This window comes from Girardinichthys multiradiatus, chromosome 14, assembly GCF_021462225.1.
Source record: "Girardinichthys multiradiatus isolate DD_20200921_A chromosome 14, DD_fGirMul_XY1, whole genome shotgun sequence".
Classification (NCBI taxonomy): Eukaryota; Metazoa; Chordata; class Actinopteri; order Cyprinodontiformes; family Goodeidae; genus Girardinichthys; species Girardinichthys multiradiatus.
This window is the reverse complement of record NC_061807.1, coordinates 23,336,381-23,363,880: the sequence shown is the minus strand read 5'-3', so window position 1 is coordinate 23,363,880 and position 27,500 is coordinate 23,336,381. Positions and strand designations below refer to the sequence as shown.

The window sequence follows — 27,500 nt, the reverse complement described above, 5'->3', positions numbered from 1 at the left end:
AAGCAACATTGTACAAACTGTGAAGCATGGTGGTAGCAGTATCATCAAGAGCTAGATGATTGAAACTTCAACTGCGTGTTCCAACAGGAAACACAAGATAGAGGACAAAGCTGTTCCTCTTCAAAAACCTGCCACCTCAAACCCTGCTGAAAAACTATGCTTTACAGTTGGGTCTGTGCCAGGAAACAAACCAATTTAAATAATTTCTCCCAAGAAGAGTAGTTATGTCAAAACCTTGTAGATGGCTACAAAAAGCATGTAGTTTCTCTGAAGCTTGCTTAGGAACATTTACCCCAGTATAAGTGCAGGTATATGTATATAGTCAAAGCTATTTTTATAATTCAGATCCTGTTAGGATTTGGTTTTAGGTGAAATATTAAAGCTGTATGACTATTCTGCCCTAAAATATTTGAGTTTAACTGTAAAATAAAAAATAAAAAAAACTTCAGCTAAATTACAGCTTTCACACCTGTAACAGCAGAACGTAGTGGTATTTGTGCCACAACACTACACATTTCAAAGGATTTCCTGATATAAAAATGGAAACCGTTTGGAAATCTGATTTACCACATGACACATGAACGAGATGGGACTGTGATGGCTTCCATCCTATTGTCACAGCAGGTGCTTTTAAAGCAATTATTAGGCAGTCAAATGCCACCAGACCCAATTAGCTTCCTGCTGCGTGCTTCATGTCGGTGGATCCTTTCACAAGCAAGCAACATATAACCAAACTAAGAAAACGAGAATAGCACCAGGAGTGTTTTATGTCAGAAATTAGGCAGGCCTGTAGTCTGAGGCTTAAACCCTTTCTGTCTCAAACATAAAGTCCGTCAGCACCGCTCCCAAAAGACCCTAAGAGACTTGCTTCAGGGAGGTCAGGGGAGGCAATGGGGGGGGGCAAGAGGTCGGTGGAGGGTTGAGTAAATAAGTAAGCACAGCAAATAAACCCCTCTGATGTGCAGTTGTCAGGATCTTTCATGTGGAGGATACACTGGAGGGCATAGCTTAGCCCAGCTTTAGGGATGTTATTACACATGCGGGCTGATCAAGAGCGATGTGTGAAAAACAGCCTTGTCACTCCATCGTAAATCACATCATCTTGGGCAGAGGAAGAGGATGAAAGTAGAGGAAAAATCTACAGAGGAACATAAAGGAGCAAAAGAATGAAGCTCATAAACGAAAGGAAATAAAGGTTGACACAGTGCTTATAAATAAAAGACAAGATACAGATAAAAAAATAGCTGTTATCAGAAAAACACACTAATGTAGCAAAAATGAAGATAAAATGAATTTAAACGGTTCTAAAAGAGCATAGATCTGCGAAAGTGGCTTGCTTTGCTTTTAGTTTCCAGAAATGGGGTTCTGTGAAGCTATTAGCTCTCAGCCTTTAATCTGTAGTAAGACAGCACTTTAAACAAACCCAGTTTGGGGAAATCTGCATGTTAGGTCACAATTTGTGACTGTGCTTCATGTGAGATACAGCACACAGCAACAAGTGGGGGAGGGTGGCACTATGTTACTCTCTGCTCCGTGTAGTGGGAGAATACCCCATTAGCTCTGGCACTTTCTCTGGCCTCTCTTCAGGAAGGATTATAAACCGTAGAAACTATATGATTAAAAATATTTGATGGTAAAATTCTCTGTTTAAATCTCTGCTTGCACACAGGCAGCCTCAATCGGTATTTCTACATATTTAATGTGACACTGACACACCTCACCCACATTCTCTTTTTAGGGTTCACTTTACATCTGAGTTTGTCAAATAACTTGTTTAAGAGTGTTAAAGTGTCAGAATCAGTAAGTCATTTAAAAAAGACCTTTTGCAGCTTTGTAGCTCCAGCCCTGCATATGACGAAATGAGAAAAAGAGAATAAGAGTGTGAAATGTAATTATTGCATTCTTTAACTTCTGTCGGAAATCTGCAGGAAATGAAAAAAGTTGAGCCTCACAAAAGTGAATTTCCTGTGCCTGGCTGGGTGTGATACTGATTACAACGCAGTGCAGTATGGCTTGCGTTCTGTTCCGATTTAGCCATGCCTTTTCTCTCCTTGCATCTGTTTGGACTAATTACCGAGGATTTTGCCTTAATAGATTCGGCAGCATTTTTGGTGCTGTTTTGGAGTGTGTTAGTATAACATACGTAACGCCGCTGTTTCATTTAAGTTTAGTCTGTATATATTAATCTAAAATAATAAAAAAATAAATACACCCCATTCAAAAATCGCCTGGAGCCACACTGCCTGGAGTTACTCAGCTTGCACAGAGGATGAGTGTAATGTTGTACAGCCGACAGGCCGAAAATGTAACGCGCAGTATCACCTCAGGAGCATTTCAACCCCTTCGCTTTGTTTTGGGTCCTCCAAACTACTACAGAATGTGAGGAAACAGAGAAATGTACATTAGCTGCAATGCTGACGTTATAAACTCAGCGCTTCGGGACCCTCATAACTATTCATCCCGCGTTTATTCCCATGATAAGTATATTGCTGTATGGCTACAATATGAGATAAATATAACTGATTCTTTTGTTCTTTTTTATTTTACTCCCTCAGTAATATTGCTTGTCTAAAAAAAACTAGAATACCAAACAAGTTTGCTGAAATTAGAATGGCGGCCAGCCTGTATGTGCAATATAAACACGCCACTCTCATTCTTTTTCACATTTCTGATAAGAATCACCAGGAAGGAGAGAGAGCAGACAGTTCAACAGCTTTTTTCTTGCCCCCCCCCACCCCCTCCCTCATCTTTTTTCTAATTAACATGGCGCATGTTGTCAGGCTTTGTTTAATAATGCATGATTGCTATCAGCAGAAAAATCCTTTGAATGTGGCACTACTGAATGGGAACACAACAATACCACCAGGGGCTCAGGAAGAAAGACAAGATTGTTTATTTTTTTTTTCTAATATAATAAATCTTCAATGGAAAGCGTCGGAGTCACCAAGTATATGAAAGATGACATGTTTCATGCAATGTTGTGTGTTGAAAAGGTGAAGTATCCTCATTGGGACTCATACCCTGAAATGTGCCCCATCCTAAACCAAATCCAGTTCTTTCTGTTTCCAGAGTCAAAGCACCTACTCTGCCAACCAAGGACCGATGTTGTCATGGTTCTTTAAAATGGTCTGGAGATTGACCAACAACCAATTAAAATCATGCTATCACCATGTTTTATCCTTAACTTTAGTTAATTTTTCTCATTTTGCAAACACTAACTTCAACATATCTTACTTGGATTTTATGTTCAGAATCAGAATCAAAAAAGCTTTATTGCCAAGTACGTTTTTGGACATACAAGGAATTTGTTTTGGCGTAGTCATGTTGTAGACCAAAAAAGTATATTAATGAACTGGAAGGAAGCATAGGGTGACAGAGCAAACATGTAAGACCAAGTGTTCTTTTTAATATACAATCAAAAGACTGTATGGCAGAAAAAAGATCATGAATGCACCATTCATGATCGTAATGTGACATTTCATGATCCTCTAACCAAGACCACAACTCAACATGCCCAGGGTTCCGCCCTCGGCCCTAATCTGGGCGAGGTTCACCATATGCAGTTTACTTTCAAGATGCTGAAAGCTGTTTAAGGAAGACTCACATTGGGGCGGTGCACTGTGTCACTTGATGCTTTTAACATAAATGGCGGTGCGTTGTGCTGAAGTTTGCCAAGACAGAACTGATCACCGGACTTCAGCTGTGGATAGTGTCACTAAACCTGTCGATGCTCCCTAAGTACAAAAGGTTCCAAGCGGTTCATGAGATGCCACACCTCGGAACATCAGCTGATGTTTGTGGACATTTATTTTCTTCTGCTGCAATAAGATCTAGCGTTGTGGGTTGAGGTATCTGATTTGTGTTCTCCAGGCACCAGAAGAAGAGAACTTACTGAAAGGTCTCCATAACCTTACTACTCTGGGAACACCTTTGGCTGGAAAGTGCCTATGGGTAGAGGGATATCTGGGTTTCCCTCTCGCACTCATGTTCAGCTGAGTTTATGAACACAGTTTAGGACTGTTTATAAGCAGTTCTAGGTCTTTTGTTATCCACAGCTGTTGTTTTTATACCCTGATTCAAACAGTGTGTGTAATTCAGGTTGCAGCAACACAGATCACAAATATTGTTAAAGTGTTTATAAATCAGATTAATGGTAGTTAAACATCTGCCTTTATAGCTAATATGATATATAAAGTGACATATATCATCTTCATTTTGATCCTTTACAGAAACTCAGAATAAAACAGAGTAATGATGAATTGTTCTTAGCTACTTTCTAATAGAACCAGTTAGCAACAGACCTGATGCTGCGCTAAAAATATTTTGGTGGAGGAGCATTTTATGTGGACCAACAGAAGGAAAAGTCTCACTTGGATATGTTCAGATACGTATTTTTATGTAAAACGATGCAAATTGTGCCACAACGATTGTGTGTTTAGACTACATCCATTTGACAAGCTGCTGGCTTCCTGGCTGGTGTCTTGTCACACCTTAGCACATTATGAAGGAAACTGCCCAAAAGGATTAACAGCAAATCAGCACCAGTCCTCACAGCTATGATTTTTGTGTGATAGTGTCTGTGTGTTGAGATTCACCTAATATTTTCTCACATGGCACAGCCTTTTAGTTGTCTCCCTTCTTGTTACACAACACACAGATGGTTGAGTTAGCCTCCATCAGCAAGTTTGTGTCTGTATTTTATTGGGAGTGTGTGCATACAGGGCATGTATAAGGGAAGCGGGAGGGGCTGCTGAGTGTTGTAACTTCTAACATAGTGTCATGACGTTCTGTAGATTCACACTTCATCAATTAAATCAAAGGCAATCACTTAGCTTTGGAGGGGCACAGCCGTGAAACAATAACCCAAGGAGACGGACAGCTGCCCTTATGATGGATAAAACTGCAGCTTCGTCCGCTCTGTCTGCTCAGGAGGGGGTTTTGTTACTGTGGATTTGAATCCAGTTCATACAGCTCATGTCAAAGGTCATCCTAGTGTTTCTCAGCAGTTAATTTAAGCAGTGTATTTAAAATGCTTTGCAAAAATATTCACATCTCCTGAATCTTTCCACATTTTGTCACATTATGACTCACGGGCAGTTCTGGAGAGGGGCCAACAAGGGGCTTGTTATGTCTCCTGTACTGAAGACATACTACTAAATCGATTTCTTATTCTGATATGCACTGAAGCCGTAACTGATTGGTCCATTGGACCAATTAAATGTTTGAACTTTTAGTTTTACTTTAACAGTGAATTAAAAATTAAGATGTTGCACTTTTAGCTTCTGCCGTATTGTGATAGGATCACAGCTTTCATCTGCTAGGTCTGGGGTCTGCAACCTGCAGCCCCAGAGCAAAAAGTGGCTCACTTAATATATTTATCGATGAAATATTGTTTTTTTTTTTTTGTTTGTTTCATTCTTTTGTTCTGTGCCCCTTATGAAAAAACACTGCCCCCACCCTGGCTCTCCTGATAAATTTGGTCCATAACCACCACTGTTGACCACAAACCTTTATTTGGACTGATAAAACTCCACAGACAATTAAAAAATTGGGAAGTGGAAGGAAAATAATCTGCGATTTTGAAGATGGTTTACAAAAACCTGCAAATTGTATTCATCCCCTTCATTGATAAATAAAACCCAGCTCTGGCATTGACCTTCAGGAGTAATGTAAAACCAAACAGAGTCCACCTGTGTGTAGTTTAATGTTGAATTTAGAGATATATATTTCTTAGACAACATTAGTAAACAAAAAAAAAAAACATCACAGTGACCAAGTAACACAACAGACAGAGAGAAAGTTGTGGAGAAGTTTAAAGCAGGCTATAAAACAAAATCTTAGGTTTGAACATCTAACAGAGTGCTGCTTGGTCCAACAACCGCAAATGAATGACCTACCAAGACATGACTGTCGATGTAATTTGGCAGACCTGGCAAGGAGATCATTAATTAGCATGTGCCTCTTGGTAGCTTCTCTAACTCTGGAGGATCAACACAGATCCACAGCTCAGGTAGGAGATTCAAAAGAACAACTAATACTCATGCACTCTACAAATCTGGCATTTAAGGAAGAATGGTGAGAAGAAAGCCATTGTTGAAAGAAATACAAAAAGCAGTTTGCCACAGGGCATGTAGGAGACACAGCAAACATGTGGACAAAGGTGCTCTGGTCACATGAGACCAGAATATAACTTTTTGGCCAACATGCAAAATGCTACACCCTGAACATGGTAAACACTCCATCCCCACTCAGGGTTCTCACCAGGAATGTTTATGAGCGAACCCGGGGGGGGGGGCTTCGCTACAGCTGGCATAAAAACCACACGGAGGGAGCCCAGATGTCATTCAAAGGGCCTATACGCTCATACAAAAATGAGCGTATCGGCGACAATTTTCAGCATAGCGGCCCGCTACGCAGCAAAATAGCCTCTGTATATGGGAGCCTGCTAAACCTTTTACGCCATGCACTGCCCCAGTACAAGTCACTCCTGGAAGATTACTTTTAATGATTCTTTATGATTTTATCTCTTAAATAGGCCCAGTCAAAGTCCAGATCTAAATTAAATTAAGAATCTGTGACAAGATTTTAAAATGTATGTTCACAAACACACATATAGTTCAAGCTCAGTCAGATTAATTCTGACTGAGCTATATTGAACTATATTGCTGTAGAAAAACATTTCAGTTTCTAGATGTGCAAAGCTGGTAGAGATGTACCGCAAAAGAGTCGCTGACAATTCAACATCACAATGATGTGATACCCATCCACATAACATTCCAATAAAATACATTTAATGCAAAGTTTCTGTTTTGCAATGCAAAAACAATTTGACAAAGCTCACGGGATATGAATACTTATGCAAGGCGCATTCTATGTATGCATAGGCATTAGCGATGGTGTGTGTTGTGACAGCGGTAGCGAAGGAAGATATTTCCTTAAATTGATTCCCTTTATTATGGTCTTGCTGCTCACCCCCCAGTTTTCTCACAGGTAATTGTGTCTGTCCTCGACCAAGCCCCCCCAAACACAAATCGACTGTGACATGTGTGCTATCTTTCAGCCTTTCTGCCATTTACGGCCCACAGGAATGAATGAGGGAAAGCCAGAAGTTGGAGAGAGAATGATTGGTAACAGGGAAATTAGGCACTTTGTCACCATTGCGTGTGGTGATTTGGCTTCAAACAGTTTATCTGCAGATTTGACCACTATGGCAGAGAAAGAAATAAAGAGCCAGCTAACTCCGTAGCATCACTAAACCTTTTAAGGAATCTGACAAAGGCCTCCCGGCTATCACGGCTGAAGCAACACCTAAAAACAACAACGCAAGCTGAATTGCCAGTTACTAACCCTCTCTCACCCACCCCCGCGACTATAGTGTGACACTCAGATTAGCCGGGAGCCGTGTTATGAGCTGAAGCCTACCGCAAAGCATCCATCACTGAGAATCAAGCTCAGGCTTAAGCAAATGGATGACAAGGGATAGCAGGCAGTCTGCAGCTAATACCAGTTCACTGTATCGCATTGACTTTCCCTGCCGCGCAGCGCGCCGTCGATAACAGGCTGCAAGATGAAAGGAAAACGACCTGGCCCCTCTGTCTGAAAGATTTTATTTGGTGTTCTTGTTGCATGGGACAAAAGAGAAAATGTGTGTGTATGAACATGTGTAAATAAGAGCTGATAAAGCATGTTCTTTAAGGGGAATTATGTGAAAGGAACTACAATTGGCTTCAGAGTAACTTAATATAATTTAAAAAAGCATTAAGGTCTTGTTTTTGTAATTTCTGCTAAATATTTAGATTGGAGATGATTTCTCAGGCCGTTATTTATTAGGAACGGAGTTCCCTCTGTGATCTAAATGCTATTTAATTACGCAGCTCGTTTGATTGGCACTCATGACCCACGCCGTGAAGACAAAAATCAAGTTAACTCGCCCTTTTATCTGTGTGATTTATTTTTTTTCCCTTCTCTTGCATTCGCTATCTCGGTCTCTCATGCACACATGCACACACATTCATGTGAAGTGACTATTCCATTTAGAGAATTGTCAGAATATACCTTGTGAGCACATCAGGCTGTTCCTATCCTCTGTCAGCTCCAGCCGAGGCTGTGTGGGGGTATGTCAGAAATGTGCAGGGATAGATAAAACCCATGGAGCCAAACAGCTTTGTTTCATTCATTCTCTCTCTCTCTTTCTCCCTCTTCCCTTCCCTCCCTTCTCCATATTCTTCCTCCGTCCATCCCTTCCCTCGCCTTGCGCAGGCTGTGAATACCCTGCATCTGAGAAATCAGACCAGACTGACTCACAGGGCTCTGTGAGCCAGTGCCACCGAGGCTGCCAAAGCATGCTGGTGCCAAGCTGTCCCACCATGCACAGAGCCAGACCCACACTGCTGCTGCTGCCGCTGCTGCTGATCCAGGGTCTGCTCCTCCACCTCGCCGACGCTCAAAGTAAGTTGACCGTACGCTTTTATGTGGGGGGAGGGCATCCTGCTGAGTTCAGAAAAGCTTTGGAGGTTCTATTTAAAATGTCATCAAACACAACGAATGACTGAAACATACTCAGAACATCAATATGAGCAAGAAACATGAGCAACTTGTTCCTAAAACACACATGCTGAAGCAATGTTGCAGGTATGAAACTTTGGGATCTTCTTCCAACTTCCAAAGAGATACTCATTTCATGTAAAGTAGAATAAATCATTAGGTAAGGTTTGATTATTTGTATTGAAAGTATTCATCTCCGTTCACACTATAAATGTGTACTCAAATATTCACACCATTTGCTCGGGCAATTTAAATGAAGTTCAGGTACGTCTGATGTCCACTTATCATCCTTGAGATGCTTCTGAAACTTTATTGGAGTTCACCTTTGGTAAATCCACTTGATTTGACATGTTTGGACCTGAGCAGACTCATCTATTTAAGGTCTCACATTTGCCAGCGTGGATCAGTGCAAAAACAAAACAATAAAGTCAGATAAATTGTCCGTAGAGCTTAAAGACATCACTGTGTCAAAGCACAAATCTATGAAGGGATAGAAAAACCTTCAGTGGTGCTGGACATCGCCAAAAGTACCATTATTTAGAAATGGAAGAAGTTTGGAACCACCAGGACCCTCCCTAGATCTCGCTGCTCTACTAAACTGAGTGATCAGGGAGGAATGGCCATGGTCAGAGGGGACCACCTTATTGCCAACCAAGGAAGAGTTTCTGTCTCCCCAAGTGGAGACGGTACCATTAAGAAGGTCAACCATTGCTAGCACACTGCCAATCAGACCTTTCAGGTCAGGTAGCCAGAGAGAAGCCACTTATTGCTAAAGGGCACATGACAGCCTACTTGATTTGATCTCTAAATCAGCTTAGAGGTGTTCAGATCGGCAGAAACAAATTTATCTTCCTTCATGAAGCTAAAATATATATTTTAGGCTTGAACTCCAAAGCATCATATCTGGAGAAAAAAAAGGCTTTCTTCTACCCCTGCCAGACCATTCCTACAAAGAAACATGGTGGTGGCAGCATCAGGCTGTGGGGATGTTTTTCTACAGCAGAAAATGGTCAACTAGTCTGCAAAGAGAGTGAGATGACAGAAGGCCAGATATAGAAAGATCACAAAAGAGCGACTTCATCGAAGAATCTGTGAGCATCCTCGCATTTGCAAAAAAAATTTAACAATCTGCACTAAAGAAAGAATCAACAAGGATTTATATACTCTTATTTGTTGGCTCAAAATATAATTTAAAGAAAAGCCTAAAATTAACCTTCATAATTGATTTTAGCTGATTTAAAACACTATTAATATCACTCCTTGCTTGTAATGAAACAAGACATTTAAAATTCTTCAGGTATGGTAAATTAATTTAACTAAAAGTGTTTGTCAAGATTTAAAAAAAAAGCGCTTGTAACGCTGACGATTCCCAGTAAACACATTAAATACCTTAGCAGTGCTCTGTTAATTCATTTACATTAGAGTGAAGGCTGTGAGCCAGTTTAGTTGATTTTTATTGGCAATATCAGAGTCGGCAACAGATGTGGTATATTTCTGTAGGAATTCTTACAATTTTCCTTTTTTCTGTTTTTGCGGAGACAGTAAAATGGCAAATACAGATTATGAAAACACACGAAACTGCCCTAAAATTACATATACAAGAATATATGTAATTTATTGCTTTAATCCTTTGAGTTGAAAAGGTTTTTATACAGGCGAGACTTAAGGCGAGAGAGGAAGTTAGACTCCATGATAAAAAAAGGTATCTGACAGTGAAGTTGGTGAAATAATTTACAGAAAACATTTTGTATAATACGGAGCCTGGGCTGGTATGAAACATAAAGTATGATCACCTTGAAAATTACCATGGTTTCTCGGTATTAAGATAAAACTTTTAAACAAACATGTACAATATGATCTTATTACTGTTTATAAAACAGGACAGCAACAATTCGTCCCACAGTTGCTCAAATATAGTTATACTGATGTTATTTTTACTAATTAAGTATTTTGATATATACAAGGGTTGGACAACGAAACTGAAACACCTGTCATTTTAGTGTGGGAGGTTTCATGGCTAAATTGGACCAGCCTGGTAGCCAGTCTTCATTGATTGCACATTGCACCAGTAAGAGCAGAGTGTGAAGGTTCAATTAGCAGGGTAAGAGTACAGTTTTGCTCAAAATATTGAAATGCACACAACATTATGGGTGACATACCAGAGTTCAAAAGAGGACAAATTGTTGGTGCACGTCTTGCTGGCGCATCTGTGACCAAGACAGCAAGTCTTTGTGATGTATCAAGAGCCACGGTATCCAGGGTAATGTCAGCATACCACCAAGAAGGACGAACCACATCCAACAGGATTAACTGTGGAAGCAAGAGGAAGCTGTCTGAAAGGGATGTTCGGGTGCTAACCCGGATTGTATCCAAAAAACATAAAACCACGGCTGCCCAAATCACGGCAGAATTAAATGTGCACCTCAACTCTCCTGTTTCCACCAGAACTGTCCGTCGGGAGCTCCACGGGGTCAATATACACGGCCGGGCTGCTATAGCCAAACCTTTGGTCACTCATGCCAATGCCAAACATTGGTTTCAATGGTGCAAGGAGCACAAATCTTGGGCTGTGGACAATGTGAAACGTATTGTTCTCTGATGAGTTCACCTTTACTGTTTTCCCCACATCCAGGAGAGTTACGGTGTGGAGCAGCCCCAAAGAAGCGTACCACCCAGACTGTTGCATGCCCAGAGTGAAGTAGAGGGTGACACGGGAGTGGATTTTCTCTCCTGTCCCATCCCGCTCCCACAGAAAAATTTCTTGTCCCATCCCAATCCCAGGCCAGCATAACGAAAAAAATCCTGTCCCGTACCACTCCTGGTAAATTGACTCCCACTCCCATCCCGCTCCCATTCGGAACGACTCCCACTCCTGTGCCACTCCCATTTTTGTTTTCTTCATTTAGTCGTTTGGCAATTTCTTTGTTTGAAGGACCAGTTAGGTCCCTGTTTTTAGCTGTAGTAAAGGCCAGTTAAAGTAAAAAGAATAATAATGAAGAAATAATAAAATATCAAACAAGGAAACAGACCATGCCTATATTAGCTGAATAAACAAAATTTACATAGTTGTATTTTACTCATTTATTAAGTGACTGTTTCCTTTGAACAATGACATTACTTTTATGTTTCAAGTTGCTGAAACGAAAGAAAAATGCACCTAGCAAGAGAACTATACTTGGTGAACAAAAGTGCAAAAAGACATTACCTTCACAATTTAGAAACTGTACCTCAATGGTTCACAGCCCTGGTCCTCAGGGACCCATTCCCTGCAAGTTTTAGATGTGTGTCTGCTCCAGAACACCTGATTCAAATTCTGACATGACCTACAAAACAGGCGTCAAGAATGGAGGGTCAAACTGGACAAAATTAATACAATAAAATCATCATAAAATAAATAAATGTTGTGAATGTCCCATAAGTGAAGTAAATGTAACATTAAATAAATGTAACATTAAATGTATCGTTAAATTAAAGGTACCATTTATTTATTTAATACATCATTAGAAACAATAAATGTACCATTATATCATGAAATGGACTATTATGCAATTAAATATGCCACTGAATAATTAAGTATAATTTTAAAGATGACATGACGTAATTAGTGGTACACTTAATATTTAATGATGTATTAAATAAATTGTACATTTAATGGTACATTAAATCTTTTTCTATTTCACAACATATTTATTTAATATCTTCCCTTGATGATGAAGCCTTTCAACGAGGTCCGCAATGGGACATGGGGGAATTTTTTCTCTTTTGCGTCCCCACGCAATACTTTTTGCGTTCTCACGCAATAGTCTTTGCGTTATTTCGCAATACTTTGTGGGATAGTTTTCAAACCATATAACTGCAAAAATGAAACAAACACTATACCCGTTTTGAGATTTATTGAGTTTTATTTTGAAATCTGCCTTAAATAAAATTATCTTAAAATCAGACTAAAAGACAGTATTTATCCACAAGCTGTCAAACAAACTACTGAACTCTGGACCATAATACTGCACGAAAACACATCTGTGACACTTTGTTTGCTTATTACTGCTGCATGATGTGTACTTATGTTTGTACGCCATTAGTGTTTTTTTTTTTTATCGTGATTTGAACGGTTCTTCTTATCCTAAGCATTTCATCGCATTGTTTACTGCATGTTAACCTGCATGGTTAAACCATATCAATGCCATATCAGTGCTGTTTGTTTTATGAGCAGTTTGTCATCTGTGCTGCTGTTCCAAAATGCCAAACGCAAAAGTATTGCGTGGGGGAAAAAAAATTAAAAATTCCCCATGTCCCTTCGCGGGCTCCGTACCTTTCCCCTCTTCTGTGGCAAAGGCTCTTAAGTCTTTTGTGCACATGCAGCAATTTTGTTGGTCAGATGAGACTTGACACATGATGGTGCTTTTGGTTTGACAAATGATGGGGTGATTCAATGCAGAATTTGTCTTACAAATGTCCCTTAATCACTGGTGAACTTGATTACGACTAAATACATTTTACACGCAGCATACTGTGTGTTAACACCGCTACATTCAACTCTCCTGAAGTTCGGTAATATTGATGAATTTCCTGTCAGCTCTATGAGTTTAATAGATAAGTCCTTACTTCTGACTTTACGTTGCAAATCCAATTTTACCACGTCCAGTTCTCCACCTGCATTTGCTCCCTCCATCCTGAACGCAGGTGGAAAACATCGAGCAGAAGCACTGTTGGCTTGTGGGTCGTGTAGTTCGTTTGACTCGCATTACAGTATAGGCATCTTGGAAAAAAACTACACAATGGCGGCGTCGATCCAAGTTTTTTTTATAACAAAGTCTCAGTTTTACATTTCCAAGGACAATTGATCCTAGTTTATTTTCCCTCCTATTGGTTAGCTCCTGCTCCCGTCTGCTCCCGTTAATTATTAATCCTGTACCGTCCCAATCACGTGATCTTTACTAATGGTGTCTCCTGTCCCGTGGGATTCCCGAAAAAATGTCAGCCTCTAGAGTGAAGCATGGGGGTGGATCAGTGATGGTTTGGGCTGCCATATCATGGCATTCCCTTGGCCCCTATACTTGTGGTAGATGGGTGCGTCACTGCCAAGGACTACCGAACCATTCTTGAGGACCATGTGCATCCAGTGGTTCAAACATGGTATCCTGAAGGCGGTGCCGTGTATCAGGATGACAATGCACCAATACACACAGCAAGACTGGTGAAAGATTGGTTTGATGAACATGAAAGTGAGGTTGAACATCTCCCATGGCCTGCACAGTCACCAGGTCTAAATATTATTGAGCCACTTTAAGGTGTTTTGGAGGAGCGAGTCAGGAAACGTTTTCCTCCACCTTAAAATCCCTCTGACCACTGTGCAGGACTTGTATATGTCATTCCCAAGACAAATTGACGCTGTATTGGCCGCAATACACCATACTAATAAATTATTGTGGTCTAAAACCAGGTGTTTCAGTTTCATTGTCCAACCCCTGTACATAGACCTAAGCGTATGTATTGAATAAAAACTGTTTTGTGGTAGTTTTTAAGTAAAGGTACTTTCTGGCGTTGTTCTCCTCATAGAGCAACATTTTGAGCAGTACTGAAATTAATACCTTTAATGACTCGATTTGGAAAAAATGCCCTGAAGCAAAATCTCTCTGATGGCTTGTTGATGTCCCTTACAATGACTGCCACTGTTTTTGTGGAAACATGCTTCTGTTTACATTAGTTGTAATGGAGAATGAGGGAAAATGTACGGTGGCCAGCAGTTGCAAACGGCTAGAGCTGCACATAAATGATGCAAAAACACAAAAAAACAACTGCAAGTTATAAAACAAATGCAAAAGCAAAATGCTGCAAATGGCAAAAAAACTGCAAGTTGAGAAAAGCTGCAAACTAGATCCACAAAATGGAAATCCACCAGACCACCAGAAGGAGTCGACCACCAAGTCCAATGGGACCAGAGCCTTTTCCACTGGCTCGATTTGGCCCTACTCAACTCGTTTTGCGAGCGTTTACTGTTTTTTTTCGTAACGATACCTAGATTTTGGTCCCTGCTCAGGGGAAGGTATGACCAGGGTCCACATGTGACATGAACTGACTGCTGTTGACTGATTGACCATGGGACCAGTAGAAATTAAAAGGTTTTTACTGCAGGGGAAAACTTAATAAAACTCAAGAGAGAGAACAATAATGTTAAGGACCCCATTTGCATTCTTCCATATACAATAATACAAACGTTATTAGTATTTAGTCTATGTTTTTACTTTCTATTTATTTTTTATCACTTCACGCAGATTACTTTAATGTGACAATGTCCAACAGTAACCTTAATAGCAGCACAGCACACTACACTGATGACTGGAGGCGCCAGTGGGTCAGTGGAAGTACCATACCAGGTCGAGTGGAGCTGGGCAGTACCGCCTAAAACCAGCCAGTGGAAAAGTGGCATCAGTAAACATTAACTGTATGCCCATAGGTAACTTGGACAGAAAATAGAAAAAGGTACGTTTTCCTTTGTTTCTTTTTAAACACTTAGGGCCCAATCATCAAAAGATTTGTGTGTACAAAACCGCACGCAAACTTGTTTGTGTCAGCAAAGCTGATCTACAAATGACGTGGTAATCGGATTGCGTGTGCAAAATCAGCGGAACTGCGGGCACAAACTTTTTATCATGTCTGCCTTCATGAATATGCAAAACATATGATAATGATCCAAATGCGCAAATTCTCGACTTGGCCATTCCAACACCTGGATACGTTTATTTGTGAACCATTCCATTGTAGATTTGGCTTTATGTTTTGGATCATTGTCTTGTTGGAAGATTCCGTTCAATATGATTGCTTGCACAGTGCTCCTTGGGATAGTCAAAGCTTGGGAAATCTTTTTGTATCCAAATCCGGCTTTAAACTTCTCCACAACAGTATCTCAGACCTGCCTGGTGTGTTCCTTGGTCTTCATGATGCTCTCTGTGCTTTGAACAGAACCCTGAGACTATCTCAGAGCAGGAGACTTGATTACACACAGGTGGATTCTAGTTATCATCATCAGTCATTTGGGACAACATTGGATCATTCAGAGATCCTCACTGAACTTCTGGAGTGAGTTTGCTGCACTGAAAGTAAAGGGGCCGAATAATATTGCACGCCCCACTTTTCAGTTTTTTATTTGTTAAACAAGTTTGACACATCCAATAAATTTCATTCCACTTCACGATTGTGTCCCACTTGTTGTTGATTCTTCACAAAAAATTAGAATTTTATATCTTTATGTTTGAAGCCAGAAATGTGGCAAGAGGTTGAAAAGTTCAAGGGGGCCGAGGACTTTCGCAAGGCACTGTAAGTTGAGGGCTACAAGAAAAAAGGGTTTGGGATGTCTGGTGTAGCACATGTATATTCACTTAATTGGTGGATTATTTGACACAATTACTAAAACATTCAGTAGTGGCAGCAGTAATTGGGAATATAAAAAAATGATACTGGCTGGTTTAGTCAGCCTGTCTGCTCCTGCAGCGAGCAAGCAGTTGGTAACAGACGAGCAGTATTTGCTTAAAAACTTGAAAAGTGTAGTTTTAAAACAGAGTTACCTTAATAATTGTGTTGGATGGCACTTCTTTAGTTTCCACACCCTGACTGTCCATGATTTTCGTACACAATTAGAGAGAAGTTATTACTGTATGCTCCTTACAGGCAGAGAAAACTCTGGTCTCTCCAGGATTTTCTCTGGCACCTGATTGAAAGGACTTTAAACCGTAGGAACAGTTTGCAGAACATTTCATCTGATTTGAAACCATTTAAGCTGTTGTAGCTTATAACGTTGGTATATCTATAACGAGCACATCCCTGTTATAAAAAAAAAAAAAAAGATTTTTGGAAAATGTTAATTAAAAAAGAGACTCTTTTACAGGTTGGTAAATATTAGAGAAGAGCGTTCAAACGGAGAATTTCTGCTACAAATCTCATATCACCCCTGCTCTAGTTTAAATGAGTGTAGCTGGTAGTGCTCATTATATGTGCTTTTCTCTTTAAACTCATCTATATTTCACACTGACCAAACTTCTCATCTCACTGAAGCTCAAAATATGCTCCTGTCTTTATTTTCTAACAACCCCATTTTTTTTTTTTTTTTTTTTTGTTCCGGCCTGAGCCAAGAATATCACAATGAGAAATCTTCTGAATTGAGTTACTCGACATCAGACACCTGCTCACTGATGTGTGACAACTGTTTTCAAACCTCATTGAGCTTTGGTCCTACACCAAAGACCCCCCCACCCCGCACATCCACATCCACATCCTCCTCCTTTTTTAACAGGAAGATCCATGAATCATTAGCTCTATAGTGAGATGAATAAAAATTTTATTGCTCCCTTTTGCACTGACTGAAAATCCCCCCTTGGTTCAGCCAAATGTCTCCGACTGACTGAAGGGATCATTCACCCAAGGTCATATACAACGAAGCCACGCAAAGTGAAATGGATGGGCGAAATTTTTAACTTTGTGCTTGAGAAATGTCCCCTGCAATCTCTTCAAATGAGCTTTATTTTTCTTCTTCCCTTTCCTCCCGCTACATATGTCTCTCAGCAGGAGAGAAAAACCAAAGTATTACAGTGTAGTCCTTGTTTTATGTGCTGCCCTGGGGCTTTATAGACATGGTTGTAGACATTTTGGGAACTTTTCAAACAAGGTGTTCTACACTATATTGTCAAAAGTATTCTCTAACCAAGCCAGATCATTAAATTGAGGTGTCCCAATCACCTTTTCCACCACGAGTGTAAAAAATCCAGCACCCAGACATGCAGACTGCTTTCTAGAAACATTTGAAAGGGTTGTTCATAAGAGCTCAATGAATTCCAGTGATAGGATCCTGTAAAATAAGTCTGGTCATACAATTTTCTTACAACAAAATATTCTACGGTTAATTTTTGGTGGTATTATAACAAAGTTGAAGCAATTGAGTATGACAGCAACTTTGCTACAAATGGGTAGGTCATGTAAAATCATAGAGTGGGTTCAGAGGATTCCAAGGTGCGTATTTGGCAACTTTCTGCAGATTCAATAGTTACAAACCTCTAAATTTAATGTGGCCTTCAGGTTAGCTCGGGAACAGTGCATAACGAGCTTCTTGGAAGGGGTTTCTGTGGCATAGCAGCTGCACCCAAGCCATACAGGGGTATAAAGCATGGCTCCACTGGACTGTAGAGCAGTGTAAACGTATTCTCTAGAGTGACGAATCATCTTTCAGCCTCTCTTCCTGGGTTTGGCAGTTATCAGGAGAATAGCACTTGCCTGGCTGTGTCACCTGTGTTTTTCAGGATTTGGGCTCAGCTCCTTAGTTAGGTGGAAGGAACTTAACTGTTTAGCACATCAAGATAATTTGGAAAGGTTCATGCTCCCAACTTTCTTTTTGGGTTGGCCCTTTCCTTTTCTTCCCTTTCATGACTCTGGTCTAGTGCACAAAGCAAGGTCCAGAAAGACATGGATGTGCACGGTTGGTGTGGACAAACTTTGACCTCACTGATGCACTTCTGGAAGAATGGTTTAAAAAAAACACAAAAACACACTCCTAAACCTTCTGTAAAGCCATCTCAGAAGAATTGAAGCTGTTATAGCTGCTATGGGCTGGCCAGCATCATATTAAACTGTATGGATTAAGAGTGTGATTTCCCACTGATTTATGTAAGTGAAAGCAGATGGGCAAATACTTTTATATATGATGTTATATAATATAAGGTATGTTACGGAGGAAGTTATATCTTCTGAAACGTTCATGTTCCAGATTGTAGTTTGAATTAACATAACAGCTGCCTCCATTCAGACATTCCTCGGTAGCATTTGAGCCCAACTGTAACAGAGCTGCACAACTGTACTTGGCAGTCCTTTCCAAAACTCGCGGCTAATTTCCTTTCTTTAGCTGTCTGACCGCCTGCAGCTGTCGTTACCCCCACACTCCTTTAAACAGCTGTGATGGTTCAACTTTTCCAAGCCAAAACAAACGTCGCATGAGGGGAGCTGTGGCGGCGGCTGTCTGTTCTTGACTGAAGGGGTGTCTAGGTTTGGGCGGTGAGGGTGTCATCTGGGTGAGATGTGCCGGTACTGCCAAAAACTCCTCCGTTAGCCAGGAATACGTCTGATAATACATAAAAATGGTGGGATTTATGTTTAGTCTTTGTTGCTGTGCTGCCTGATCCCCTAGGTTTCCCAGCTTCCATCCATTGTTTTTATTCCTAATCGTTCTCTTGCCAGTTTTCTCACTTTTTCTTTGTTTTTCTGTTTTTGTTTTGTCTGTACTTTTTTTTTCTGCCTGCATCTTTGTTTCTCTGCTTCGTTCTTGGTCTGTCATTTTGGATGCTCTGCAACAGCCACCATCCAGCAGCTCGCAAGAGCGTTCATTTCCTCAGCTCTTCCGCTGCATAAGCATATCCATCCCAGACAAGTTCAGACTTTCTCTTTATATACGAAGGAGCTCAATAAGCTGAAATCTGACAGTGTGTCTAAGGAGAAAACAGTGCCAGGTCCATTTGAGTGTGAGTAACCCTGGAGGCTGAGTCTGCCTGCTCCACAGATGGCACAATCCTCAGTGCAATTCTCATCTTTTGGCTCCCTTTAAAAAAAATGACATAAAACTCACTCAATAAAGATTTCTAGTAATGACTCCCACAGTATCTTTCAAAAGTATTTATTTTTGAACTTTTTTAAAATTTTGCAACATTACAGCCATAAACTTTGAGGTATTTTAATGGGAAAAAGTAAAACTTTGTAAAAAGTGTGGAATGCATTTTATTCAAGCCCCTTTATTCTGACACCCTTAAACAAAATCAAATGTAACCAATTGCCATCAGAAGTCACCTAATTACTAAACAACACATTTTAGTGTGATTTCTCCCTTTTATAAATCTAGCAGTAGTGTGAGGACTTTAAAGACTTATTAGAGAACATTAGCCTTAAAACATATGCACCCCAAACCTTTTAGACTTTTCTTCATGAAAAAACTAAAACTACCCATTATTTTTCTGTCACTTCATAAGTATGCACCACTTTTTTATGCTCCACAAGTTTTTTTTTAATATTTTTTTATCAGGTATAAACCTAATAAATTGAAGTTTGTGGGTTAACATGACATTGCAAAACAAATTAAGGAGAATACTTTTGAAAGGCACTGCACATTTTTGTGTCACAAACAGTGACGTGTGGGAATTGGGCGCAGTGATCACTTTTTGAGAAGTACTTTCAATTTGTTTTCTCTGATAATTGTTTTCTCTTTGGCCATTGCGCTCTACCATTTTTGTTCCTTCACAATTCTACTCCATTCCCTCCTCCACACTTCAGTTGTGCCATGTTGAATTTGTGTGGCAAATTGGGCTTGGCAATGGTATGAAAGAGGGGCATAATTCTCCCTTGTGGGCTGAGAGGAGGCAACATTAAATGTATACCTCTCACTAGGAGGCAATGCTGAAAGGAACCACCTGAGATGACAGTAGAGGTATTAAACAATGAAAAAGGCTGTAGTTGTATTTTTAGGTAAATACTGCCCCTTTGCTAGACCATGTCAAACCTGGGCGCTTTAATCGATTACTCACTTTGCTGGTGGATGGCATGGTGAGCCCCAGTGATCTAGCATGATTCCCTTTAACATGTCAAATGAATATTGACACAGTTTCCCAGACTCTCTCAGCATGAAGAAGTTAGCACCCACAGCTCATCTCTGTTTCTTTCATGGGCAAACCAGAGCAGAACAAGCACTTTCAACATCCATACCTGCCGAATGTGTTAGCAAGGAGTGCTTTAGAGCCAGCAATTAAAGGTGGACCACATGGGATGAAATCAGCAGATCATCTATTGATGTTCTCTTGATGCACTGCAGGGCGAGAAAGGCAGAACAGAGTAGTGTGACTGCAGATTAATTTGTATGTTACAGCCACAATGAAGAATTAAGACAAATCTGTCTCTAAAGTATGTTAATGCATCCCTATTTTATAATGAAAACTCATACTTCTATTTTTGGGCGGTGGGGGTTTACATGTAGCAAAATAATTAGTCATTAACTCATTGAAAAATATGGAATGGGACTAAAAAATTGGATACTTTTAATATTGTCTTGGGAAAAATTTACCACTAGGTCAGACTTGTCAGTGCTCAAAGAAATCAGAAAACAACCCAAGAACTTTATCCCAGACTTTATTGGCCTCCATTGGCATGGCAAAGTTCATAATAGCACAGTTAGAAAACGGCAGAACAAGAATGGCCCCGAAGAAAACATCTTCTCTCTAAAAGGAATAAGGCAGCAGGACATTCACTTTGCAAATTTGCATATCAGTGAAACACAATCCTTCTAGGACAGTGTCTCTTGGACAGATGAGACCAAAGTAGAGGTGTTTGGCCATTGTGAACAGCGGCACAATTGGTGAAAACCAGAAATGGCATATTAGCTTAAACACCTCATACAGTCAAATGTGAGACTATCTGTACAACAGCTGAAACTTGATCCCAACTAGGTCACCAATAGGACAGTGACTCCAGATACAGATTTGAAACAGAATGGCCAAAAAAGAGAAAAATCAAGCCCAGTCAAAGTCCCGAGTTTAACCTGGTTAAAATACTGTTGTAGGAAAAGGCATGCCCATACACTTCTCTGAAATGAAGCCGTGTGTTAAAAATCTATCAGAGAAAACGTAAGAGAACAATTACTTTAAATGAATTGTGTTGAAGGTGGCTCTAAAAGCCAATAAATCATGGGATGTACTAATTGTTCCCCAATTCTGCATGCAAAAGCACATTTTAGAAGCATCCAGTTCCTAATGAGAACTAATTTGTTTAGTAGCACTACAACTGCAGTCAGTAATAAAAAAAAATGGTTTTCTCTGTTTGGAAAAACGGTCTCTTACTAGACATATGCAGAATAACAACAAAAACTGAAATTCTAATTTCTGGCCAGTGGATGGGGGGGGGGGACATTTTTTGTTAAGAATTGTCTTTTTTATGCATATGGCTGAAACGTAAAGCCAATTATGTTCAGGCAAATCTCTGCAGGCAGCAAAAAAAGTAAAAAAAAAAAAAAAAAAAAAAAAGCATCATGGTTGTAGTTTGTAAAAGCCACAGCTGGCTGTGATGATCATTTTTTCTAAATTATCAATTAAGTACTGAGGTTTTTTCACCAATCCAACAGCCTAACCAGGAACTTGGCCTGTGAATTAGCCATTGGATATAGGCAGGACAGCTGTTTCTTTATGTAACATTGTTTTATCGCTTGTCCCTGCTCAAATAAATCAGAAATAAAATAGTCATGTGAAATGCCATAAACCTGCTACATTACAAACATGTATAAACTGCTGGAGTTCTAATAAATGCCTGTGCACATACACCCAGTACATATATCCACTAAACAAATTCACCTTGTAGCAAATCCAAAGGCTAATGATACTCTATTCCCCAGATTACATCAGGCAGTAATATGTGTGTTTTATGCATGCCTGGCCTAATATGAATTATTGTAAAATAGTCTTGTATTTGCATATAGGCTCCCGGGCTGTACTAAAATTATAATTTTTACAACAGCTCAAATTAAATCCCTATGCTTAATTTGCCTGCATGCTAATTTGAATTAAATTGAGTCTATTCCATTCGCTCATTTGCTCATACCAACACAAGCATGTATGAACACACAGTATGTACTCTAAATAGCTGCACCCTACGATTACAGAACCCCCCCCCAAAAAAAAAAAAAAACACACACACTACATTACACACACACATACAATGTCTGGTACACACTACATTACATACACATAATCACTAGATTGTACATGTTCATGGTTTCATATCAAATGACATAAAAGCAAGAGGGGAACAAGACTCTGGGTTTGAACCAACTTTTAAATCACCACAATTCCTCAGGTCTGCCACCCTCGTTCATCATCCTGCCGGACACTGCTCAAGTGGAAATCTCATTGTTGGCTCCACTCGTTCATTTCAAAACGTGTCCTGGTACAGTATATCTTTAAAACGTGTGTCGATATCCGCAAGAGGAGAGCTTGCATCAAATGCATGTGATAAAAAACATCTTTGCCACATGTGTATTGGAGGGTGCCAGGGCTAAATTACCACCCAGTTAGTTGGCTAAAGACTGGGAGTTTAAGATAAAAACAATAGAATCAGGGATTTCCAAGATTCTACTTGCTTGCAGATTGAACTAAATGAGAAAGAGCTCATTGTCATCTCCTTTGCTGTAAGTTCCTGCAACCAATTGCTTGTCAACAGTGTGCTGTGTAATTACGTCCAAAGGTTGTATTAGCCCCATTATTACCTCCATGAATACCGATTTATCCGGCAACTGTACCCAAGTGTATTATTTAAGGCCATTAGTCCTACATATAGATTGCAGTCATTTCTTTCACACTTGGACAAAATAAATTACACAAAAGCCAAGCAATTTTCATCACACCCGTGACCCTCCCACTCAAGAAAGGCAGATAATCACATACAATGCAGCCATGTTGTTCAGGGCCCCTATGAAGGTAATTAAATGTTCATCCTCATTCTCAAAGTGCACTTAAAAAATAACTGGCTTGAAAATGGTGGAGTCATTTATCTATGTTTCAGCATTCATCTTTTAGTGTAGGAATATTGACAGAGTGAAAGCGCTCTAATCAAAATTGCAAATCCATTTGGATGTCCTTCAAAAAAAACAACTAAAAATGCCTCTTTCAAAAACCATAATCAACATGATGTCCAATCCTCAGGATTTATGGTTCCACACACAGGGAATAGTCATCTGGACCTCAGCTCAGGGAAAAAAAACGCAAGATATAAATCAATTCAAAATATGTTGCACCAGGGTAGAGATTTTCTTAAGGTCAGCCTTACATGTAGCATCAGGTTGTAAAAAACTGCTTTTAATAGGGTTGTCTGCAGCAGCCAAGAGCCTTTAATTAAATGCATTTGATCAAGTGATTATCAGCAAGGGGGGATAACAGTTTTCTGCAGTTTATTATGATGCTAAGGTGGCAAGACAACAATAATCAGAGAGCAAACATGCACTGCACAACAATCTAAAATTGGTTATAAGACCATTTTCCAAAACTTATTGGTCCCAAAGTGATTGAGAACGATTTCGGAAGATTAGGCATTCAAGGCAATTTACCTTAAATTTCAGAGAGGCGTCTGAAGAGGGTGGTGGGAAGACAAGTGTAGACCTCTATTCAATTACTTTCTTCTTCTTATTATTATTATTATTATTTGGCCTTTCAGATGTCTTATGTTTGCTTTTGTGTTACATTTAAATGTTTCAGATCATTAAACCCAATTTATTATCAAAGAATGATAGCCAGGTTAAATACCAGAGAAAATAAAACCTTTCTCCAAACCAACTTGACCGTATGTGAAAAAGTAATTGCCTCTTTTTGTTAAATAATGAATTAACTGTGATAACATGTTTTGCCACACCCAAATCTGATTAGTGCCAGATGTGAAGAATCAAGAAATTACTGAAACAGAACCCATCTGACAACCTGAAGTAGGCTTAACAATCTTAAAAAGCAAAACATAAGTCCCTAATATGAAGAAATTCATGAACAGATGTGAAAGAAATTCACTGACAGCTATAAGGCTGGAAGGTATTATAAAGCCATTCGTAAGGCATCCGGACTCAGTGAACCATGGTGAGAGCCATTTTCCACAAATGGAGAAAACATGGAACAGTGGTAAACCTCCTAAAATTACTCCAAGAATGCATTGATGAGTCATCCATATGGTCAGAAAAGCATCCAGAAAAACATCTAAAGCACTGCAGTCCTCACTTTTTCCAAAAACATTTCAATGATCCCCAAAACCTTTGACAATAACATTCTGTGGACAGCTGAGGCAAAAGTGGAACTTTCAGTGTATCCAGTTACATCTGGTCTAAAACACATCATTTAAAAAATCCATCATAGCGACATTCAAACATGTAAATCGTAGTTTGATAGTCGGGGTTTGGTTTGCTGTTTTTTGGTCACTTTTACTTTTCTTTTTTTTAAAATAAAACTCAAACAACAAAGGAAATTAAATGATGTATATTAAAAATGATATGTTGGTTTCAGCCAGATCCAGATAAATTGGATGTTTAACTAACAGCATTTGCCAAACAAAAAAGTGTCATTCCGACATTCAAACATGATGGTGGTAGTTTGATGGTCTGGGGTTGATTTGGGAACTGGGCAAATGGAGATCCAATGGCATTACCTTAATCAAATCATTAATGTTCAAAAATCCTCCAGTGTAGCAGATTTAAACAAATTCTGCAAAGATGAGAGTGCTAGAATTCCTCTGTGTTGTAAAAACACTGTTGGTTTACTGAAATGCTTCGTGGCAGTTGTTGCAACCAAGGGTGGCATAACCTATTTTAGGTTGAGGGGGCAATTACTTTTTTCCTAAATAAATACAATTACTTGAAAACAGAACTTCATATTTACTCAGACTATCTTTCTCTTTTGATTCTAACATTGATGATCTGAAACATTGAAATATGACAAAAAAGGGGGTAAAGGCTTGTTTTTACACCACCACCAATTCTGGGGAGAGGCTGTTAGAGAGCTGCGAATAGAAGAACAATCTCAAGGAATAAACTATTGTGAAAAGAAATGGCCATTCTTAAACAAGGTCATACAGAAGACAGTATAAGACACTGCTTCCTAGTAGTTTATCGGGTGTCTTTTCATTTGATTGCCAGGACCCTACTGGCATTCAGTGAATTTCCTCTCACTATGAAACAATGTATTTCAGTCAACCTGGTGCCTCCTTATCGGTCCTCAGAGCAGTTAACATGCCATAAAAACAATGGTGGACCACAACAAAGGAGTGCACCTCATTCTTGGTTACTATACTTACACAATCCTCTCACGCCTCACACAGACTCTCAAAACAAAGCCGAGCCTGTCACATGTCTTTAGAGCCGGTGAGTTGAGCATAATGCCAGCTGTTTTGCATCTGCTAGGCTTACATTTGGCACAGCCCCGGTGCTGCTGGCATGCGCTCTAAATCCAAACACCCTTCACACGCCGTGCCAGTGAACCGTAGCAAAATGCAGGTGCTTCGTGACATTGCCACAGTGACAGTGCAATTAATAGATTGATGTTGTAGCTGCTGCAATGGGATTACTTGGCCAGTCAAGTCTGAAATACATGAGCATTCAGTGTGCAGTTGATGTTTCATGGCAGCATGAACAATGAAGAGCATGAGATCGTTTCGTCTACACAAGCTACCTTTCCAACAAAGTGAGCAGAAAGAAGCAGACAAAAATAGAATAGGCTTTGTGTTTTTGTATATACTCATTTGAAAACATCACCATAGCAAGAAATTGGATTCTTATTGCAAACAAGGGATGCACCAAATACTCGGCAGGTGAGGGTAACCAACTGATTTTTCTCTTCCCCTTTCATTGCAAATCAGCTCATTTGCACACCACAATGGCTCGTTTTGAAGTGAGAAAGACCTAAAAAGTTGCTCTTTTTTATTTTGTAAAAACTCAAGGCAGAGATGTAAGAGGTTCCTATAAGGAAGCTGAATTTTCTGTGCAAGTATGTGTGTTGCTCATTTTTCTGCTTAGTAACATGTTTGCTGAGGTTCTCTTTTAAAGCTTCCTCATCATCAATCTATTGTTTAGACCTGTAAACAGATGGATACATCTAAATAAAGATTATGATGTAAAATGAATCATCATATCTATTGTGAGGCTGTACATCCATGGGTGGATGGATGGATAAATACATACACAGCAGACAATATATTCCTGTCTCACATACAATGTTGATGATCAATACCAGCTGTTTTTTTCTATTTGTTATCAGGTTCTTCACACTTTACCCTTAAAAAATAATTTTAAAAGATGTACATTGTTTTTAAATATGTGTTTTACCCTTTATCGTATCAAACATTTACCTCAAAGTTGTGATATTGTACTTTATCAATTTTTATTAAGGTAAATTTGAACTAATTACCTGTAATCCAGAGGTAAGGAGTTCCAACAGCAAAAATACTAGTTTCTCCAGCACAGGGGTTCCCAAAGTAATTGGACCAACCTGGTAGCCAGTCTTCATTGATTGCACATTGCACCAGTAAGAGCAGAGTGTGAAGGTTCAATTAGCAGGGTAAGAGCACAGTTTTGCTGAAAATATTGAAATGCACACAACAAATTGTTGGTGCACGTCTTGCTGGCGCATCTGTGACCAAGACAGCAAGTCTTTGTGATGTATCAAGAGCCACGGTATCCAGGGTAATGTCAGCATACCACCAAGAAGGACGAACCACATCCAACAGGATTAACTGTAGACGCAAGAAGAAGCCGTCTGAAAGGGATGTTCGGGTGCTAACCCGGATTGTATCCAAAAAACATAAAACCACGGCTGCCCAAATCACGGCAGAATTAAATGTGCACCTTAACTCTCCTGTTTCCACCAGAACTGTCCGTCGGGAGCTCCACAGGGTCAATATACACGGCCGGGCTGCTGTAGCCAAACCTTTGGTCACTCATGCCAATGCCAAACGTCAGTTTCAATAGTGCAAGGAGCGCAAATCTTGGGCTGTGGACAATGTGAAACTTGTATTGTTCTCTGATAAGTCCACCTTTACTGTTTTCCCCACATCTGGGAGAGTGACAGTGTGGAGAAGCCCCAAAGAAACGTTGCATGCCCAGTGTGAAGCATGGGGGTGGATCAGTGATGGTTTGGGCTGCCATATCATGCCATTCCCTTGGCCCAATACTTGTGCTAGATGGGCACGTCACTGCTAATGACTACCGAACCATTCTTGAGGACCATGTGCATCCAATGGTTCAAACATTGTATCCTGAAGGCGGTGCCGTGTATCAGGATGACAATGCACCAATACACACAGCAAGACTGGTGAAACATTGGTTTGATGAACATGAAAGTGAAGTTGAACATCTCCCATGGCCTGCACAGACACCAGATCTAAATATTATTGAGACACTTTGAGGTGTTTTGGAG

General features: G+C 39.8%; 1 protein-coding gene across 37 annotated transcripts in view; it reads left to right on the top strand.

Moving 5' to 3' along the window:
- LOC124880267 (receptor-type tyrosine-protein phosphatase delta-like) overlaps positions 1-27,500 on the top strand; it is a 622,546-nt gene that overhangs the window by 449,185 nt on the left and 145,861 nt on the right. For all 37 annotated transcript variants that reach the window (XM_047385268.1, XM_047385264.1, XM_047385265.1 and 34 more), the window contains one exon: positions 8,260-8,448. In XM_047385268.1, the coding sequence (XP_047241224.1) occupies positions 8,260-8,448 (189 nt within the window). The remainder of the gene's footprint in view (positions 1-8,259; positions 8,449-27,500) is intronic.